The 22,723-nt window shown below is 36.4% G+C and overlaps 1 protein-coding gene and 1 long non-coding RNA gene across 4 annotated transcripts in view; one reads left to right on the plus strand and one right to left on the minus strand.

The window, feature by feature from the left end:
* Positions 1-22,723, minus strand: part of plxdc1 (plexin domain containing 1) — a 314,569-nt gene that overhangs the window by 243,643 nt on the left and 48,203 nt on the right. The window contains exon 1 of one of the 3 annotated variants that reach the window (XM_052610766.1): positions 21,976-22,067. The exons of the other annotated variants lie outside the window; for them this stretch is intronic. Within the exon in view, the coding sequence (XP_052466726.1) occupies positions 21,976-21,985 (10 nt within the window). The 5' untranslated portion in view covers positions 21,986-22,067. Of the gene's footprint in view, positions 1-21,975; positions 22,068-22,723 lie in introns of those variants that run through there. 3 annotated transcript variants of the gene reach the window in all.
* Positions 16,061-17,897, plus strand: LOC128024896 (uncharacterized). The gene is made up of 3 exons (XR_008186058.1): positions 16,061-16,327; positions 16,957-17,022; positions 17,392-17,897. It is a non-coding gene; the product is annotated as an uncharacterized LOC128024896 (long non-coding RNA).

Raw genomic sequence — 22,723 nt, forward strand, 5'->3', positions numbered from 1 at the left:
TAAATCCAAAAAAAAAAAAAAAAAAAACATTGGAAAACAATGACTGTTGTACTTTTTTATACATTTTGTATAATTTCATAGTTTATGCATTATAGTTATAAAACAAATAAATGTAGCCACTCACATAGAAATCTTAGGCCTTATCCTTTTCTGACAGTTTTAGGGATTTTTAAAAATCCTAAAAAACCCTAATTTGTGCTGCAAATAATAATTTCAAACTCAAAAAGTAAATAGTCAGTTCATGCTTTATAAAGCCTTGTCCCAATATTAATAGTCAGTAGTAAGCAGTTTATAAATACAGCTATAAATAGCTTGTTTTTGGTTTATAAGCACATTTATTAAAAAGGAGAGTAAAGGATCAGTTATCTTCCTATGAAAAATAAAAGATAAAAATAAACAAACAACAACACAGATTGATACAGAACAGAAAAATAAATTGTATTGTGGATTTATGATAAAATCAGCCTGTAAATGAATTCATACTCCTCCTCATACTACTCCATACTCCTTTTTCAACATGATGCCAATATACTGAGATGTTAAATTGTGAATGGGTTTAGGATAGCTTAAATGGTGTTGCCATAGAGATTTATTAATGTAACATAAAAAAATACAATAGTTATTTTACTATATCTTTAAAATTTTTCATTCTAACTCTTCATAATTTTTTATATAAGTAGAAGTCCTCATTTGAAGGAAGCACAGTAAGTTTCATAGCATTTTCATTTTCAAGAGCCAGCCTAAAATTAAAACTATCATAACTTATAAATCAAGCTTGCAATTCTTAGTACCAATAATGGTCACCAGAGGGAGCTATAGGATTACTTTTAAATAATTATTGTAGAAACGAGTATGATTTAAATAATTTATAGAAATCTTTCAAATAAAATAATATGTATTTTAGGAATTTTACTGATGAAAATGACCCTCACTTAATTAGAATAACAAGCTGAAGCATTGTGAACTGTATATTAAGAATAATTCTTAATAGGCTTTATGGACAGATACGTTTTGCGTGACTCTTGAAGGTTCAGCACCACATCCTCTTTTACCACTGTTTAAAGAATTAATCTTACAGAACAGGTGTGAATGAATTTTGGATAGCTTGAATGGTTTTGTCGTGGTGATTTTTTGAAATAATAGTAAAAAAGGAACCAGTAAATGTCTTTTTATTTTTTTTAAAGTGCAGCTTCTAAACACTTAAAAAAAATGTACACATAAAAGACAAGTCATTCTGAGGAAATATGCATAGTTTCATGACTATACAACACTATATGGATGATAGAAAATAAAAAAACTATCATACATCTAATGTCACTCAGTCCCACTGTCACTGTGGGTAGTGTGTGTGTGTGTGTGTGTGTGTGTGTGTGTGTGTGTGTGTGTGTGTGTGTGTTTGTGTGTGTGTTAAGTGAACTAGGTGTGAAACTATCAGGGAGCATTTAGTCTCCAGCGCCAACATTTTACAGAACTGCCACTTTCCTGGAGTCTCCAGAATTACTCGGTGTCCGGCTCTGAGAGACTTAAGATCCCAAAAAATGATTTAATTAGAATACCATGAAGTATTGTGAAATACTATATATTAAGGCTTTATATATAGGCTTTATGAACAGATTAGAGTGACTCGTGAAGGACCAGCACCACCTCCTCTTGTTCGATGGTTTGAGGAGTATATCTTCCAGAATCCAGGATTAAGATTTAAGAGCTCATTTTTATTCCACCTCCTTTCCTGAAAGTCTGTCTTGCAGAATTGACTAAAAATTAATCTTCACATTATTTCCTAATTATTTTGCAATTCTTTTTGTCAGTTCTTCTTGACCTGTTTTTCTCTTCCAGCTTTCCTGGACTATTGTATAGCACTCATAAATGATTAAATAAAAAATAATGGTAGTTATTAAGATTGATATGGTTTGGAATTGGTAAAAAATGCTTGGAAAAAAATCACAATAAAACAATGTTTTAATGTTTAAGTTTGGAATATTAACTGACGTGAATGAATGCTATATAAACATTGTTCATGTTAACATAATGTTTATGAATGGAATCTTATTGTAAAGTGTTACTAAAGTTATATATATATATATTGTTCTGTGAATGTGATTTTAAAGTCTAGATGATTCGGATTAACCCTTTAACTGCCATATCCTTTAAAACCTCACTGCCAGAGGGATATTGTGAATGCATGTGCCCGCTGGGCACAGTTTACCTGATGCCACCGGGGTGGCGATGGCACTGGTGGCTTGAGCCCGCCATCGCTGCTTGCAGCTATATTTATTATTATTATTATTATTTTTTTCCAACGTCTCGGGGGCTTTTGGGGCCCTTAACGTGCTTAAAAAGTCTTGAAAATTGGCACACAGATTGGAACCTGCGGCCATTAGGGCCGGGCAGAGACTGATACACGGGCGTGGCACAGGGGCTCTACAGCGCCCCCTGGAATATGGAGGGCCATATATCATACATTCTTGCTCGTAGACGTATGAAACTCGGTACACATATAAATCTCATCAATCCAAACAACTTTTGTATTGCATATCATAGGTTCCGCCCAACAGGAAGTTGGCTATTTAGGGTTTAGTATTCAAATTTTTCGTCAAAGTTGTGGGGGCTTTTGGGGTCCTTAACATACTCAAAAACTCTTGAAAATTTGCGCACACTTTGGAATCTGTGGCCTTTAGGAGCCTGCAGAGGCTGGGACCCGGGCGTGGCACAGGGGCTCTACGGCGCCCCCTGGAACACAGTCAGAAATGTTGATGTATAGCTCACACATACTTGCACATATTCATATGAAACTCAGTACACATATAGATCTCATCGTGCCAAACAACTTTCGTATTGCATGTCATAGGCTCCGCCCATCAGGAAGTCAGCTATTTAGAGTTATGTAAAAAGCGCATGCTCTGGAATTTGAAATACTTGTCATAGGTTTTTTTCTCGATTGCCGCCAAACTCGGTCAACATGATCTCAAGACACTGGGGATGAAAAATTGCCAGGGGATTTTTGATATCTCGAACGGTTTGCTCGTGGCGAGGCGTTGAAATTATGGCGAGAAATGAGAAACAGGAAGTGTCTAATACCGTCCACATACATTTCCTGATTTTAATCAAACTTCATCAGATTATTCGTTGTATGATGTCGATCGCATATATGTGACTATTAGGAGTCAAAGTTATAGCGCCACCAACTGGCAGAAGGAAGTGTGTCATTTTCAAAATGATTTGAATTCAGCATCTTATTATTACTCGATTTGCTTCAAACTTCATCAGAATAATGTTAAAACACAGCCGATATAAATCTGCAAGGGGGATATTGATATCTAAAAAATTGTTGGCGTGGCAACATGTCAAACTGGAATACTTCTCAGGTGATTTTGAGGCAAATAACATACTTAGAATTTCACAAAACTCTGAACACACATCAGTATTTCTGATAGGAACTTAAATTGTGAATGGATTTTGGATAGCTTGAATGGTTTTGCCGTGGTGATTTTTTTTAAATGACCTTACAAAGGGAATCATTATTGTATTTTTAAATTGCAGCTTCCAAACACGTCAAAGAATTTTTTCATACAGATGAAAAAGTCATTCTGAGGAAATATGCATAGTTTAACGACTTTACAACACTGTATGGATAACAGAAAATTAAAAAACTGTCAGACATCTCATCTCACTCTGTCCCTCTGTTTGAGTATATGTGCTTCAGACTTCCATTGTCTGAGAGAAATAGCGCCCCTACAGGTTCAATTCCCGGACTTTTACTTTCACTTTTAAATCGGTTAAAAATACAAATAAATACTTAGATTTAATTCACACTGACAAGCTAAACCAACATATCTGATTATTACCGGTTCAGGGCTCATGGATAAATTATTTCTGGCCAGAGATACGTGAGAAATAGGAGAGATGAATCACCGCTGTGATCACGAGCGTCTGGAGTAAAGAGCTCAGAGAAAACGAATTTATTCCTGTTTTAAAGCTTTTAAAAATAAATTATTACAGCGATATCACACAATCAACCAATTAGAACACACCAAGAGCTAAATTCAGATGTTTTTGAACTGTTTGTGTGAAAATGAAATATTTGTGGCTGCCTATCTGAAATCACCGCTCCGATCAGCGCGTACAGTGTCGAGCTCAAAACAAACGAATTTATTCTTGTTTAAGAGCTTTTTTAAATAAAATATTACCACAAATGCACACAATAAACCCATTGTAACACTACAAGAGCTAAATGCAGGTGTTTGTGACCCGTTTAAGTGTGCAAGACTATTTGAAAGCGCGACTGGCAGAATAACATATCTCTTGAGCTGCAGGTTTCTGTATTTCGTCGTACGAACGAACACATCACGGACAAGATTATTTCAAAATACATAATAGCTTGGCGAATATAAACGAAAACAGCCACGTGAACATAAACTGGATCTACTGGATTTGAATATTAAAGTGACCACATTTACCACTTGCTTCTGTCTTCAATTTTAATCTATATAAAAAAGGAAACTCATTCGACTTGGCTGCTTTTTTAATGTGTGCGTATTTATTTATTTACCTTTTTATACATTTTGTATAATTTCATAGTTTGTGTATTACAATTATAAAAACAAAAATAAATTTAGCCACTCACATAGAAATAGCTTAGGCCTTAACCTTTTTCTGACAGTTTTAGGGATTTTTAAAAATCCTAAAAAAAACTTATTTGTGCTGCAAATAATAATTTCAAACTCATTTGATACTGACCTATGACATCCTGTGACATTATATTTATTTGAATTTACATAATCTCATAGATGTAACAGTAAATCTGTTCAGCTCACAGATCAATACTAAGCTGTAATGCAAGCAGAACTTTCACAAATGCTTATGAGTCATTTAAGGATTTGATAACACTGTAAAATAATGTCTAATTTGTTAACATTAGCAAATTCATTGATAACACTTTATAATAACTGCACTCATTAGTAAATAGTCAGTTCATGCTTTATAAAGCCTTGTCCCAATATTAATAGTCAGTAGTAAGCAGTTTATAAATACAGCTATAAATAGCTTGTCCTTGGTTTATAAGCACATTTATTAAAAAGGAGAGTAAAGGGTCAGTTATCTTCCTATGAAAAATAAAAGATAAAAATAAACAAACAACAACAACACAGATTGATACAGAACTCAGAAATTATATTGTGGATTTATGATAAAATCAGCCTGTAAATGAATTCATACTCCTCCTCATACTACTCCATACTCCTTTTTCAACATGATGCCAATATACTGAGATGTTAAATTGTGAATGGGTTTAGGATAGCTTAAATGGTGTTGCCATAGAGATTTATTAAAGTAACATAAAAAATACAATAGTTATTTTACTATATCTTTAAAATTTTTCATTCTAACTCTTCATAATTTTTTATATAAGTAGAAGTCCTCATTTGAAGGAAGCACAGTAAGTTTCATAGCTTTATCATTTTCAAGAGCCAGCATAAAATTAAAACTATCATAACTTATAAATCAAGCTTGCAATTCTTAGTACCTATAATGGCCACCAGAGGCAGCTATAGGATTACTTTTAAATAATTATTGGAGAAACGAGTATGATTTAAATAATTTATAGAAATCTTTCAAATAAAATAATATGTATTTTAGGAATTTTACTGATAAAATGACCCTCACTTAATTAGAATAACAAGCTGAAGTATTGTGAACTGTATATTAAGAATAATTCTTAATAGGCTTTATGGACAGATACGTTTTAAGTGACTCTTGAAGGTTCAGCACCACATCCTCTTTTACCACTGTTTAAAGAATTAATCTTACAGAACAGGTGTGAATGAATTTTGGATAGCTTGAATGGTTTTGTCGTGGTGATTTTTTGAAATAATAGTAAAAAAGGAACCAGTAAAAAAAAGTGCAGCTTCTAAACACTTCAAAAAAATGTACACATAGAAGACGAGTCATTCTGAGGAAATATGCATAGTTTCATGACTATACAACATTATATGGATGACAGAAAATTAAAAAACATACATCTGATGTCACTCTGTCCCTCTGTCACTGTGTGTGTGTGTTTGTGTGTGTTTTAAGTGAATTAGGTGTGAAACTATCAGTGAGCATTTAGTCTCCAGCGCCAACATTTTACAGAACTGCGACTTTCCTGGAGTCTCAGAATTACAATGTGTCAGGTTCTGAGAGATCTAAGATTCCAAAAAAATATTTAATTAGAATACCATGAAGTATTGTGAAATACTATATATTAAGACTTTATATATAGGCTTAATGAACAGATTAGACTGACTCGTGAAGGACCAGCACCACCTCCTCTTGTTTGATGGTTTGAGGAATATATCTTCCAGAATCCGGGATTAAGATTTAGGAGCTCATTTTTATTCCACCTCCTTTCCTGAAAGTCTGTCTTGCAGAATTGACTAAAAATTAATCTTCACATTAATTCCTAATTCTTTTGCAATACTTTTGTCAGTTCTTCTTGACCTGTTTTTCTCTTCCAGCTTTCCTGGACTATTGTATAGCACTCATAAATGATTAAATAAAAAATAATGGTAGTTATTAAGATTGATATGGTTTGGAATTGGTAAAATGTGCTTGGAAAAAAATCACAATAAAACAATGTTTTAATGTTTAAGTTTGGAATATTAACTGACATGAATGAATGCTATATAAATATTGTTCATGTTAACATAATGTTTATAAATGAAATCTTATTGTAAAGTGTTACTAAAGTTATATATATATATATATATATATATTGTTCTGTGAATGTGATTTTAAAGTCTAGATGATTCGGATTAACCCTTTAACTGCCATATCAAGTTCAAGTTCTAGTTCAAGTTCAATTTATTTGTATAGCGCATTTACAACATCCTCCTGGCTGACCAAAGTGCTTTAACATAAGAGCAAGAATATTACACATACATAAAAATAGACCAGACAAAAAATTTAAAACCACCCATTTCAAAATGTAGCATAACACAGTAGTCAGTACACTAAGGAAAATAAAAAAGTTTTTAGCAAAGATTTAAAAATAGACAAGGAAGGGGCCAGTCTGATCTCTAAAGGCAGGGTATTCCAGAGTCGTGGCCCGGCCACTGCAAATGCACGCTCCCCTCTACGCTCCCCTCTATCCTTTAAAACCTCACTGCCAGAGGGATATTGTGAATGCATGTGCCCGCTGGGCACAGTTTACCTGATGCCACCGGGGTGGTGATGGCATTGGTGGCTTGAGCCCGCCATCGCTGCTTGCAGCTATATTTCTTCTTCTTCTTCTTCTTCTCCCGAATGAATCGCATTTTTGAGGGCTTTAACATGCTCAAAAAGTCATGAAACTTTGCACACTCGTCAAACCTGGTGAAAATTTTCGTCTGATATAGGATTCAGAAGAGGGTGTGGCAAAATGGCTCGACAGCGCCACCTATACCAAGAAAATCAACAGCCTTCCAGCTATGTTTCACGTACATGCACGAAAATTGGCACACATATGTAACACACCAATACCTACAAAAAAGACTCTTGGAGCGAAATTCTAAACCCAACAGGAAGTCGGTTATTTTTAATATTATGAGCATATTTTGTGTAATTTTGGTCATTTCCATGTGTTGTATTTTAACGAACTCCTCCTAGAGAGTTCTTCAAATCAACACCAAATTTGGTATGCCTAATCTAAAGGCCTTTGTGATGTTAAATTGCGAAGATCCTGACTTTTCGTTGAAGGGCGTGTCCGTGGCGGCCTGGCGAATTTCGATGATTCGCCATGAAAAATGAAGTTGCTATAACTCACACATACAATGACCAATCTGCCCCAAACTTCACATGTTTGATGAGACTCCGAACCTGAACAGATTGACATGCCCATATTCAGTTATAGTCATAGCGCCACCTATTGGCAACAGGAAGTGACATATTTTACGCTGCGACGAACTACTCCTAGAAATTTTATGACATCAATGTCTTTTTTGTGGTCAGTCTAATCTAAAGGCCTGTGCGATGTTCAATTGTGAAGATCTTGAGTTTTCGTTAAAAGGCTTGTTCATGGCGCCGCGACGAAGTTCGATGTCTCGCCATGCGAATAAAAGATGTTATAACTCAGGCATAAGATGTCCGATCTTCCCCAAACTTCACATGTGTGATAAGAGTCCTGGCCTGAACAGATCTTCAGGCCAATATTCCACCGGGTGTGGCAGAATGGCTCTATAGCGCCACCTATACACTTTCAACGGAGTGCGCCTCGAGCTATGTTTCACGTACATGTACAAAAATTGGTACACACATGTAACACTCCAATACCTACATAAAAGTCTCTTGGTACGAAATCCGGATCCCAACAAGAAGTCGGTTATTTTGAATTTTCCCTTCAAAATTGCTGTTGTTTTTGCCATTTTCAGGGGTTGTACTTTAACGAACTCCTCCTAGAGATTTATTCAGATCAACACCAAACTTGGTCAGTGTAATCTAAAGCCCTTTGCGATAATAAATTGCGAAGGACTTGAGGTTTCGTTAAAGGGCGGGTCCATGGCGGCCTGACAAATTTCGATGTTTCGCCATGAAAAAGGAAGTTGCTGTAACTCAGACATACAATGTCCAATCTGCCCCAAACTTCACATGTTGGATAAGACTCTTGACATGAACAGATCTACATGCCAATATTCAGTTATAGTCATAGCGCCACCTATTGGCAACAGGAAGTTACATATTTTACACTGCGACAAACTACTCCTAGAAATTTTATGACATCAATGTCTTTTTTGTGGTCAGTCTAATCTAAAGACCTGTGTGATGTTTAGTTGTGAAGATCTTGAGTTTTTGTTAAAAGGTGTGTCCATGGCGCCGTGATGAAGTTCAATGTCTCGCCATGGGAATAAAAGATGTTATAACTCAGGCATAAAATGTCCGATCTTGCCCAAACTTCACTTGTGTGATAAGGGTCCTGGCCTGGACAGATCTGAAGGCCAATATTCCATCGAGTGTGGCAAAATGGCTCAATAGCGCCACCTATACACTTTCAACGGAGTGCGTATACACTTTAAACGGAGTGCGCCTTGAGCTATGTTTCACGTACATGTACAAAAATCGGTACACACATGTAACACACCAATATCTACGAAAAAGGCTCTTGGTACGAAGTCCGAATCCCAACAGGAAGTCAGTTATTTGGAATTTTCTCTGCAAAATTAGTGTTGTTTTGGCCATTTTCAGGGGTTGTACTTTAACGAACTCCTCCTAGATATTTATTCAGATCAACACCAAACTTGGTCAGTGTAATCTAAAGCCTTTTGCGATCTTAAATTGCGAAGATCTTGAGGTTTCGTTAAAGGGCGTGTCCATGGCGGCCTGACAAATTTCATTGTTTCGCCATGAAATAGGATGTTGTTGTAACTCAGGCATAAAATGTCCAATCCTCCCCAAACCTCACATGTTCGATAAAAGTCCTGCCCTGAACACATCTGAAGGCCAATATTCCATTATAATGATAGCGCCACCTGCTGGCAACAGGAAGATTGGCACATATATGGAATAAACATTGATATATTCTACTTATATTTATGAGTTTAAACGCATATTTCTCACCGTTCACCTATTAACTAAAGCCACTCGCTGCCGGTGAGCCCGGGTGCGAGGGCCCGTTCATCGCTGCTTGCATCTTTAATTATTCTTCTTCTTCTTCTTCTTCTTCTTCTCCCGAATGAATCGCATTTTTGAGGGCTTTAACATGTTAAAAAAGTCATGAAACTTTGCACACTCGTCAAACCTGGTGAAAATTTTCGTCTGATATAGGATTCAGAAGAGGGTGTGGCAAAATGGCTCGACAGCGCCACCTATACCAAGAAAATCAACAGCCTTCCAGCTATGTTTCACGTACATGCACGAAAATTGGCACACATATGTAACACACCAATACCTACAAAAAAGACTCTTGGAGCGAAATTCTAAACCCAACAGGAAGTCGGTTATTTTTAATATTATGAGCATATTTTGTGTAATTTTGGTCATTTCCATGTGTTGTATTTTAACGAACTCCTCCTAGAGAGTTCTTCAAATCAACACCAAATTTGGTATGCCTAATCTAAAGGCCTTTGCGATGTTAAATTGCGAAGATCCTGACTTTTCGTTGAAGGGCGTGTCTGTGGCGGCCTGGCGAATTTCGATAATTCGCCATGAAAAATGAAGTTGCTATAACTCACACATACAATGACCAATCTGCCCCAAACTTCACATGTTTGATGAGACTCCGAACCTGAACAGATTGACATGCCCATATTCAGTTATAGTCATAGCGCCACCTATTGGCAACAGGAAGTGACATATTTTACGCTGCGACGAACTACTCCTAGAAATTTTATGACATCAATGTCTTTTTTGTGGTCAGTCTAATCTAAAGGCCTGTGCGATGTTCAGTTGTGAAGATCTTGAGTTTTCGTTAAAAGGCTTGTTCATGGCGCCGCGACGAAGTTCGATGTCTCGCCATGCGAATAAAAGATGTTATAACTCAGGCATAAGATGTCCGATCTTCCCCAAACTTCACATGTGTGATAAGAGTCCTGGCCTGAACAGATCTGAAGGCCAATATTCCACCGGGTGTGGCAAAATGGCTCGATAGCGCCACCTATACACTTTCAACAGAGTGCGCCTCGAGCTATGTTTCACGTACATGTAAAAAAATCGGTATACACATGTAACACAGCAATACCTACAAAAAAGTCTCTTGGCACGAAATCCGAATCCCAACAAGAAGTCGGTTATTTAGAATTTTCTCTGCAAAATTGGCGTTGTTTTTGCCATTTTCAAGGGTTGTACTTTAACGAACTCCTCCTAGAGATTTATTCAGATCAACAACAAACTTGGTCAGTGTAATCGTAAGCACTTTGCGATGTTAAATTGCGAAGATCTTGAGGTTTCGTTAAAGGGCGTGTCCATGGCGGCCTGACAAATTTCGATGTTTCGCCATGAAAAAGGAAGTTGCTGTAACTCAGACATACAATGTCCAATCTGCCCCAAACTTCACATGTTGGATAAGACTCTTGACCTGAACAGATCTACATGCCCACATTCAGTTATAGTCATAGCGCCACCTGTTGGCAACAGGAAGTGACATATTTTACACTGTGACAGACTATTTCTAGAAATTTTATGACATCAATGTCTTTTTTGTGATCAGTCTAATCTAAAGACCTGTGTGATGTTTAGTTGTGAAGGTCTTGAGTTTTTGTTAAAAGGCGTGTCCATGGCGCCGTGACGAAGTTCGATGTCTCGCCATGGGAATAAAAGATGTTATAACTCAGGCATAAAATGTCCGATCTTCCCCAAACTTCACGTGTGTGATAAGGGTCCTGGCCTGAACATATATGAAGGCAAATATTCCATTGGGTGTGGCAAAATGGCTCGATAGCGCCACCTATACACTTTCAACGGAGTGCATATGCACTTTCAACGGAGTGTGCATCGAGCTATGTTTCACGTACATGTACAAAAATCAGTACACACATGTAACACACCAATACCTACAAAAAAGTCTCTTGGTACGAAATCCGAATCCCAACAGGAAGTCAGTTATTTAGAATTTTCTCTGCAAAATTGGTGTTGTTTTTGCCATTTTCAGGGGTTGTACTTTAACTAACTCCTCCTAGAGATTTATTCAGATCTTCACCAAACTTGGTCAGTGTAATCTAAAGGCCTTTGCATTGTTAAATTGCGAAGATCTTGAGGTTTCGTTAAAGGACGTGTCCATGGCGGCCTGACAAATTTTGATGTTTCGCCATGATGGTGGTGGTGTTTTTTTTTCCCCTTTCATTACAGCTTAAAAAATATCTTAGGCCTTATCCTTTTCTGACAGTTTTACGGATTTAAAAACATCCTAAGAATCCTTATTTGTGCTGCAAATAATAATTTCAAAACCATTTTATACTGACCTATGACATCCTGTGACATGACATGACATTTATCTGAATTTAAGAGTTATGCATCTACATCCGTCTGCGTGGACTCTTGTTTGTAGGTGTTCTAAACTTGCTTACTCCTATTATCAATGGCAACGGCATTGGAAAGCCAGTAAAATTATATATATATATATATATATATATATATATATATATATATATATATATATATATATATTGCATTTGTTTATATTTCATTTTTGTAAACAACTTAATTTATAAATGATAAAAAGATCCTTAAAAAGTATGAAAATAAAATGATTGAACTTTATAGATGTGCTCAAGAACAAAACATTTATAGCTGTATTTATTAAATGCTTAATAAATGCCTATTAAAGGAGTGCTATTATGCTGTTTTACACTTTCAACTTTAGTTAGTCTGTAAATGTTGCTGTTTCAGAATAAAAAAATATCAGGGAGCATTTAGTCTACAGTACCACAATTTTTCAGAGCTGCAACTTTCCTGGAGTCTCCAGAATTACAAGGTGTCAGGTTCTGAGATCCAAAAAATGACTTAATTAGAAGTCATATTTAGATGTATTTTAACGAACTCCTCCTAGAGATTTCTTCAAATCAACACCAAATTTGGTATGCCTAATCTAAAAGGCCTTTGTGATGTTAAATTGCAAAGATCTTGAGTTTTAATTGAAGGGCGTGTCCGTGGCGGCCTGGCGAATTTCGATGATTCGCCATGAAAAATGAAGTTGCTATAACTCACACATACAATGTCCAATCTGCCCCAAACTTCACATGTTTGATGAGACTCCAAACCTGAACAGATTGACATGCCCATATTCAGTTATAGTCATAGCGCCACCTATTGGCAACAGGAAGTGACATATTTCACACTGCGACAAACTACTCCTAGAAATTGTATGACATCAATGTCTTTTTTGTGGTCAGTCTAATCTAAACGCTTGTGCGATGTTAAGTTGTGAAGATCTTGAGTTTTCGTTAAAAGGTGTGTCCATGGCGCCGTGACGAAGTTTCTATGTCTCGCCATGGGAATAAAAGATGTTATAACTCAGGCATAAAATGTCCGATCTTCCCCAAACTTCACATGTGTGATAAGAGTCCCGGCCTGAACACATCTGAAGGACAATATTCCATCGGATGTGGCAAAATGGCTCGATAGAGCCACCTATACACTTTACACTGTTTCACGTACATGTACAAAAATCGGTACACACATGTAACACATGAGTACCTACAAAAAAGTATCTTGGTACGAAATTCGAATCCCAACAGAAAGTTGGTTATTTTGCAAAATTGGCATTGTTTTTGCCATTTCCAGGGGTTGTACTTCTCCTAGAGATTTATTCAGATCAACACCAAACATGGTCAGTTAAATCTAAAGGCCTTTGCGATGTTAAATTGCGAAGATCTTGAGGTTTCGTTAAAGGGCGTGTCCATGGTAGCCTGACAAATTTCGATGTTTCGTCATGAAAAGGAAGTCGCTGTAACTCAGACATACAATGTCCAATCTGCCCCAAACTTCAAATGTTAGATAAGACTTCTGCCCTTAACAGATCTACATGCCCATATTCAATTACACTCATAGTGCCACCTGCTGGCAACAGTAAGTGACATGTTTTACTCTGCGACAAACTACTCCTAGAAATCTTTTGCCATTAATGTTTTTTTTTTGTTTGTTTTTTTTTTATGGTCAGTCTAATCTAAAGGCCTGTGCAATGATAAATAGTGGAGATCTTGAGTTTTTGTTAAAGGGCGTGTCCATAACGGCATGACAAAATTTGATGTCTCGCCACAGCAAGAGAAGTTGTTGTAACTCAGGCATAAAATGTTCAATCTTCCCCAAACTTCACATGTTCGATAAGAGTCCTGCCTGAAGGCCATTATTCCATTATAATGATAGCACCACCTGCTGGCAACAGGAAGATTGACACATATATGGAATAAACATTGATATGTTCTACTTATATTTATGAGTTTAAACAAATATTTCTCACCGTTCACCTATTTACTAAAGCCACTCGCTGCTGGTGAGCCCGGGTGCGAGGGCCCGTTCATCGCTGCTTGCAGCTTTAATTAACATTTGTTTCTCTGGATAATGTTATATGAAGCACCATTTATGAAACATTATTATAAATTGAAGCAACACCTCCCCCTTTGCCTTTTAGACGCAGCTCGTGTTTATAACAGTAATCTTGTGGGTTGGATTCATTGAAAATAATGTAATCATCAGGTTTTAGCCAGGTTTCTGTCAAACAGAGCACATCTAGATTATGATCAGTGATCATATTATTTACAAAAAGTGTTTTCGTAGAAAGGGATCTGATATTCAATAAGCCAAGCTTTATCATTTGTTTATCGGTATTGCATCTGTTTTTTATTTGTTGAACCTCAATTAAATTGTTAATCTTAACTTGGTTTGGATGTTTTTTGTATTTACTAGTTCGGGGAACACACACAGTCTCTATAGTGTGGTATCTAGGTGAAAAAGTCTCTGTGTGCTGAGAATTAACTGACCTCTGTGACGTGAGGCAGCTAGCAGACGGTCGGTTTAGCCTTCCTGACCTGGGCCAAAGTAAGTCAAGTATAAACACTAATACTATTTGTCATATTTCTAGAGAGAAGAGTGGCACCACCCCAGGAGGGATGAAGACCATGTCTTTTCAACAGGTCAGATCTGCCCCAAAAGCTCCAAGTCTATGAAACCTAGTCCAACTGTCTATGAAACCTATGTTATTCTGTGGGCACCAGTTAGACATCCAGCCATTGAGTGATGACAATCTGCTATGCATCTCGTCACCACGGTAAGCAGGGAGGAGACCAGAGCATATTACAGTGTCTGACATCATGCTTGCAAGTTCACACACCTCTTTAATGTTATTTTTAGTGATCTCCGACTGGCGAAGTTGAACATTATTAGCGCTGGCATGAATAACAATCTTACTGTGTTTACGTTTAGCATTTGCCAGCACTTTTAAATTTGCCAAGATGTCAGGTGCCCTGGCTCCCGGTAAACATTTGACTATGGTGGATGGTGTCTCTATATTCACGTTCCATACAATAGAATCACCAATAACTAGAGCACTTTCATCAGGTTTCTCAGAACCTGTTTAATGTTTTGATCTGAACAGTAGAGTGGTGTTTTGACCCACGACTACGCTACCTCACTGTCACCCAGTTGCCCTGCTGTAGGGGCTCTGTTGCCGGAACCGAATAATGTACAGGAATCCCTGAGCTAGACGCATCCAAAGCCGTATCTAGAGCCCTAACATTCTTACTGTCCTCAATGAAAGTTTGGATGCGTGTCTCTAATTCTGAAATCTTCTCTGTCAGCCTAACTATTTCCCTGCATTTATCACATCTGAATCCCTCATCTGCGACAGAGATAGATAAACTGTACATGTGACAAGAGGTGCAAATAACAAAAGCAGGTGAAGGCCACATTTCTGTAAGTCATAAGCAGAGACTGTTTTAGGCCTTCTTTGAGGCACGATGGAGCACACCGTGTATGCCATACTTTGGAATATTGCATATGTTGGAGGGCATGGAGAACGCTAGCTTGCTTTGGAATGGTGACGGCTGTCTGGAGGTCACATTACCCACAAACAAACTAAACAGATACAAACAAGCCATAAAACCCACAAACCACTATTATCTTGTTTTAAAGCTGAAGTGTGTCATTTATGTGCCTCCAGAGCTGTTCTGAATTACTTTCTGAAATGTAGGAACTGATTAAATATAACTCTAATGCACAGAGATTTGAAAAATAAAATTCCACAACTTTTTCAAAAAGTTTTTAGTCCTAGAAATTGTTTTTTTAAAATCGCATGGCATTTCCATGTTATTCATGACCCAACAGACTAAATGCAACTGGTACACGCTCTTAAAATCACTTAAACTGGTCCAGCGATGTGATTGCGTGAATGTTCCATTACCTCTTCCTCCTATAATCACATGCTGGATCCGTTACCCTGCTTTGTTCTGGGACCTCGCAATTTACAAATTAAGCACTGCTTAGAGGGTTTGAGTTAGAAACTTATTTGCAGAGGTGTCAAGTAACAAAGTACAAATACTTCGTTACATTACTTAAGTAGAAATTTGGGGTATCTATACTTTACTTGAGTAATAATTTTTCAGCCGACTTTTTACTTCTACACTCTAAAAACGGCTGGGTTATTTTTTAACCCAAAATGCTGGGTTGAGTCTGTTGGGTCATTTTGTTGGGTTATTTTATTTCTTTTTAAACACTTTTGGGTAGTTTCAATTTACCAGGTGTTGGGTTAACCCTGCTGGGTTGCGTCGCTGGGTTGTTTCAGGCCAGCGCTGGGTTATTTAACGCGCCTTGAAGATGTTTAAATCGCTCCCCAACTGTGATTTTGGAAGAACAACGGGGCAAAGCCACGGCTTTCAACTGTTTTAAGGTAAGTTTATTTAATATTTTCATTAATAATTATTTTAAATTGGCAGAATTATAACTTTTTTGCTGCAACAATACTGTTAAACTTCTACAGGCCAGCATTATTTACGTTAAATGATGAACAGTTTACCTCAAACGGCCAACCTACATTACGTGACTCACATAATCGTGTTAAGGTATATGAGACGACAGATTAATACAGTTTTATTAAGTTTCAGACAGTGACGGATGGCTGAAATATACGAATACCTGTGAAAATAGAGGAAAAAGTCGTTTCTGACACTGAAAAGCGAATTTGACATTTAACTTAAGTGAGTCAAATTAGTTCAAAAAGTGAATACGACTTTCTGCTCTAATGTAAACACCTGCAGTTGTCCATATCGACATGTAAATCATACAATTACGTACAATATAGTCGGACCACATGTCTAAAAGAACCAACGATCCGGTTCAAATAAACCGGTTCAGTAGTTCTCAAACAAAGTGATTCCTGTAAAAGAATCGACGTCTCGGGGCATTTTAAAGTGCGCGCACGCACAGCGAGGGCCGCGTTAGTGAGGTGATTTGATGCTTGTGTGGTTTTTAAAGTATTTTTACATACAAATTATAATTCAAATTATAATTTCCTGTCAGAAAAGCACATGGATACATTTGTGAGAGAAAAACTCGTCGAGTGCAGTCTTATTGAGGCGTCTAACGGTAAGTTCGTGTTTATCAACTAACATTAACTAACGTTATATGGACTGTTTTAAAGCTGCGGAGTAACCCAGTAACGTTAAGTTACCTACGTGACTTGTCATAGAAATGTCTGTGTGCGCGCATGCAGTGTGATCTGTGCCAGTGACTGTGTGTGTTTGATATAGCCAGCATATTAACATAAAACTGTGATTCATAATGAACATCCCATTGATTAGACAGTTTGAAAGCACACCTTTCAGCCAATCACTATATCATATGCTGCTTCTGTAGACCAACTCATAGGTGAATTTAACAAATAATCATGATGGGTAAATTTCATGATTAAGTCCACACAGTTAATTGAACTTTTTTTTATTATTTATTTTAAAGGTTGGAACAAACATGGAATTCCTTAACTGAGCAGAGTCCACAAAACCCCATCCCATTGTCGTGGTGATTTAAAAATGCCAGCAGATCTCTCAGGCATTGATCATAATCAATGGACAGGTAAGGATATTCTGGACTATTTTCAAAAGGAATTGCAAATCTTATATATTTAACTGTATTTTTCCACATGTGGATACATACATTGTGAAATAGTCCAAACTCAATTGAAAAGCATTTGTATTTCAGATGCCTTACACAAAAAGCTGTCAATTTGTATCAAGGGTGGAACTATACTATGGGGCGTGTTTGTATTGGGAGATATTTTGTAGTTTTTACCCCAAATCTCTCACTGTATGCACTCTGATGCACGTCAGCAAAACAACATTGCAGTTCTACTCTTATTTATCTATTTGCATCTTACCCTATATTTTATTCCTCATGTGAAAAGCATTTGGTTAATGGTGAATATTGACCAATAGTACCATGTGACTCTAACTGTTAGCAGGGGATAGTAGCTGCATTTGGGGTAAAAATGACAGAATTATTTATTGTGTGACCTCTACTGCCCTGAAAGACAGCGGAGACCAGGACAACTAGAGCCCCAGATACAGATCCCCTGTAAAGACCTTGCATTATTACACACTATTTTCCTATTTAATACTGTAAAGCTGCTATGATGCAGTATTTGTTCAATATGATAGGCTTATTACTCATAACACATGGAAAATACAGCTGCAAACGGACTTTGCTTTTCCATTTGAAATTTGGCAGTCACTGTGCATTCATGAAAACTGAAAAGGTAATTTTTGTTCAAGATTTGCAATTGTGTTTGGATTATGTCACAATTTGTCACATGTGGAAAACGCAATTGAAAATATAATTTGCAATTCCTTTTGAAAATTGTCCTTCCATAGACAGGCTCTGTAGCAGAGTACACTGCTCTCAGGTGTAGATCTTTGCTTCAGAGCTGAAGTGTTTGACAAGTTCACCCAAAAATGAAAATTGTTAATTATTCACCCTGGTCTGAAAGCTCTCGAATATCATCGAAAATATCTTAACTTGTGTTCTGAAGATGAACGAAGGTCTTACGGGTTTGTAACGACATAAAGTTAAGTAATAAATGACAGATTTTTTGGGTGAACTATATGTTGAACTACCCTAAGCAGTGCACATCTACCTACATAGGAGTCTTTATATACTTGATATAAATTTAAGGACATCTTTAAATTTAAATTTAAAGAATGTTAATTGTTAATGCCATTTCACTGTGTATTTAAATAGCTAAATATGTCAAAATGTAATAGTTAAACAGCTAGACACAGGTCATTCAGAAATAATTTTCTTATTTATTGCAACTGTATTTCTGTGATTTTTATTTTATTTATTTATTTAGCATTTGCTGGAAACAAAAAAGGGGAAAATTTCATGTTGTTTGTCATTGGTACAAAATTTTGAATGTCAGATGGCATTAAAAATATTTTTTAACAGTCTAAACCTATATTCTTCATTATTTATTAATCCATGATTGCTTTGTTAAGCAAAAGTGAAATTATGAGAATAACCCAGCAAGAATAACCCAGAATCATAAAAATGCAAACCCACAAATGGTAAAAATGACTCTAACTTGGGTTTTCTAAATAACCCAGCTTGCTGGGTTAAAATGTGTAAACCAGCATGTTGGGTTACTTTAACCCAGCACGTGTTCTGTCCAATATTTACCCAGTGCTGGGTTGCCAATTGGGTTATTTTTAACCCAACCATTTTTAGAGTGTACTCCTTACATTTTCACGCAAGTATCAGTAATTTCTACTCCTTACATTTTAAAAATAGCTTCGTTACTTCTATTTTATTTCGGCTTGTTTTCATTCCGGCTTGTCATCATTTAAAAAAAAAAGAAAATATCCAGATAAATCATAGATTAATCTAGATTAAAATGGCTCATTCGAATTCTGCCGACGGCATTCAGAATATGTGTGTTAACCCAAATAAAATTGTCAAACAGTAAGTCTTTGAGAAGGGGTTTATCAAGCTAGGTGGTGCATTAGAAAAGGGGCTCATCTCCTGTTTCCAAAATGCATCACAAAGTGCTTGAAAAAGCTGTAAACTAATTCCACATTGCACAAGGTGCACACAACCTTACGCCTGTTTCACACATACACTTTTACCAGTTGGCCCTGTTTAAAACTTTTTTATTTGTATGGTTGTTTATTTTTATTTATTTGTGCTATTTACACAATGTTTCAGTTTTTTTTCAAGTTTGTAGGTGTCAAGGTACAGAAACCAAATAATTAAATGTAAAATAGCACTGGATAGTCTTCAATGTAAAAATGAAATATACAATCAAACATACATTTATTCAGACACCTTCAGCATTTCTCACATTACAGTTTTGCTATATATATCAAAAATTATATCTGGTGTCTGAATATTTTTTATTATGACTGTTAAAACTACAAAGTAATTCAGTCAACAGCAGTGAGTGATTTTCATTTTCATATTCTTGGATTAACATTACAGCATTCAGTAGCTAAATTAGGCGCGGTCACTTTAAGAGATGATGAACGCATCCAATATAATACACATCCCATTTTTGCCCTCAACTGTTTACTTTCACTTCAGAAATAACTGACAGTTTTTTCGAGCATAATTTCCGATGTGGATATTTTGACATATTTTGTAAGTATTTGTCGACAAAAGAGCAAAAATAAGCAAATTCGGTGTTCAAGTGTTTTGAGACGCCTTTCTCTGAGTGAGCCCTGAACACCAGAACACCGCGAGTACTGAATTGGGCTCTTTCACATCTTTTTGTTTGTTCAAACTGCGATTTGTATTTGTTCGTTCAGGTGCATGAGGGACTTCGAGGGGAACTTCGCAGAAGAGAGCTCGGTTCAGTGTCGCTGTCCGTGAGACGCATCTCTCTCTCTCGTGTGCACCGAACACAGCGCGCGAGTAACCAGCTTCTCTCTTCAGATTTTCTGCTTCTTGTGTTTGGATGCTTTAATGTTTAAAATCGACAAGCGGTAAGGCTTAAAAACACGTGAAAAAGATAAGCTTTCGTGACGATGCATAGCAGTGGCCCGTAAACTGTCCTGAACATCTTTTTAGCCTGGCCTCAGCCAGTCGGTTATATAAAATATGTGAAAGTCATCATAGCTTGCTTAGTATAGACCCAGCTCCCAACCCAACTTTGAGAATAGATTAACGGCGATATTTTTTTTTTTATCGCCTGATAAGAGTCTCACGTTAACGCAGCACGTTAACGGCAATAACGGCCCACCACTAATATATATATATATATATATATATATATATATATATATATATATATATATATATATATATAAATTTTGGTTATTTTTAGAATTACAGGGCTTAATTTCTCTGCAACAGCCTATGAGAACATTGGTGGTTGCACATAGATGGACACCCGGAACTTTTGAAAACACATTTATGTATCACCAAGTCAACTCAAGACTTCTCTCTCAATTCAGATGGCAATTGTTATTCATATGAACATATGTAAAGAATTATTTACATGACACATTTGAAATTATTTACATGACACATTTGAAAACACATTTATGTATCACCAAGTCAACTCAAGACTTCTCTCTCAATTCAGATGGCAATTGTTATTCATATGAACATATGTAAAGAATTCTTTACATGACACCTCAGTGATAAGGTGATTTGATGATTTATTCACAGTGGAGAAGATAGATGTGTGAACCTAGGAACGCACTGCAGACATGGCCAGTTGCATGGTTGTCTGCTCTAAATAAAATGTCATTCTCTTGGAATAATAGATTTAAATGTAATAATATAATATTTATTATTTATTTAAATATCTGGTTTAAAAGGAAAATAGACCCAATATAGCTGAAATAGTTTTCTTAAATTTTATCTCTCAAAATTATGGGTCTCAAAAAATGTGGAGATTAGCATTAATAAGTAAATGCAACCTCTTATTTACATGAGGCAAACAAAGCTACTTGGTTTGCATTTTTAAGTATGTAATTGTAGGCCTATAAATATTTAAAAAATATGTTGCATACCTGTTACTGCCATAATAATGACCCATTTCAAATGTTTACATGCTTTTCTGGTCTTTTTGTTCTTAATAAGCATTCAATCACTGTGATGGAGCATTTCTGAAATAGTATTCTTGTAAACATTTTAGTATTTCAATATATATATATATATATATATATATATATATATATATATATATATATATATATATATATATATGTATGTATATTTTTATTGTAAAATGCATGCAAAGTACAACAGTTAGTATATGGTGTTAAACAGTGGTGAAAACGGTTTCAAACGGTTAATTTTGAAATGATTTAATCTCAGAGATGTGGATTTGCAATTAAATTACCACATGACCTTGGGATTCAGCCGGAGATTTTCATGGGGATTGTGGGAGAAAAAACAATGACATTCTGGATTCAGATGGCAATAAAATCACAGACTAACCCCTGTAAATGTTTATAATCGCTAACGTCCCCATGAGAACCAATTACCCTTCGAGTACCCTTGGCTATTATGTGCTTTTATCAGGTGGAACCAAACACACACCATTTTTCATTCATCTCCATTTTTGCACCATTTTGCACTCAGCAGCATTAGATGCCTCTTCAGTGTTAGCTCCTTTGATTTGTCCTATTTCTGCCAGCTCCTCCAGGTACTGTAACTGGAAAACAAAATAAAAGATAATTCAATAATGCAGAAATTGTCTATTGATTTATAAATGTAATGATTAAAAAAAACTGATTACTCTTAAAAATATGAATATCACATACTCCTGCCCTGAGAGCAGCTCATAGATCATAAAAAATAACAGTAATATAAATATTGAGTACTTCTGCCCCGGAGCAGTATATAACACACTAAAAATAACAGTAGTATGAAGATAGAGTACTCCTACGCTGAGAGAAGCTCATAGAACAGTAAAAAGTCTTGGCCTAATGGTTAGAGCATCGGACTCCCAATTGAAGGGTTGTGAGTTCTAGTCTCGGGCGGAATTGTGGGTGGCGGTAGTGCATGAACAGCTTTCTCTCCACCTTAAATACCATGACTTAGGTGCCCTTGAGCAAGGCATCAAACCCCCAACTGCTCCCCGGGTGCAGCAGCATAAATGGCTGCCCACTGCTCCGGGTGTGTGCTCACAGTGTGTGTGTGTGTGTTCACTGCTCTGTGTGTGTGCATTTCGGATGGGTTAAATGCAGAGCACAAATTCTGAGTATGGGTCACCATACTTGGCTGAATGTCACTTTCACTTTTCACTTTAAAATAACTGTAATATGAATATTGAGTACTCCTGCCC

This window comes from Carassius gibelio, chromosome A12 (assembly GCF_023724105.1).
Source record: "Carassius gibelio isolate Cgi1373 ecotype wild population from Czech Republic chromosome A12, carGib1.2-hapl.c, whole genome shotgun sequence".
NCBI classification, from domain to species: Eukaryota; Metazoa; Chordata; class Actinopteri; order Cypriniformes; family Cyprinidae; genus Carassius; species Carassius gibelio.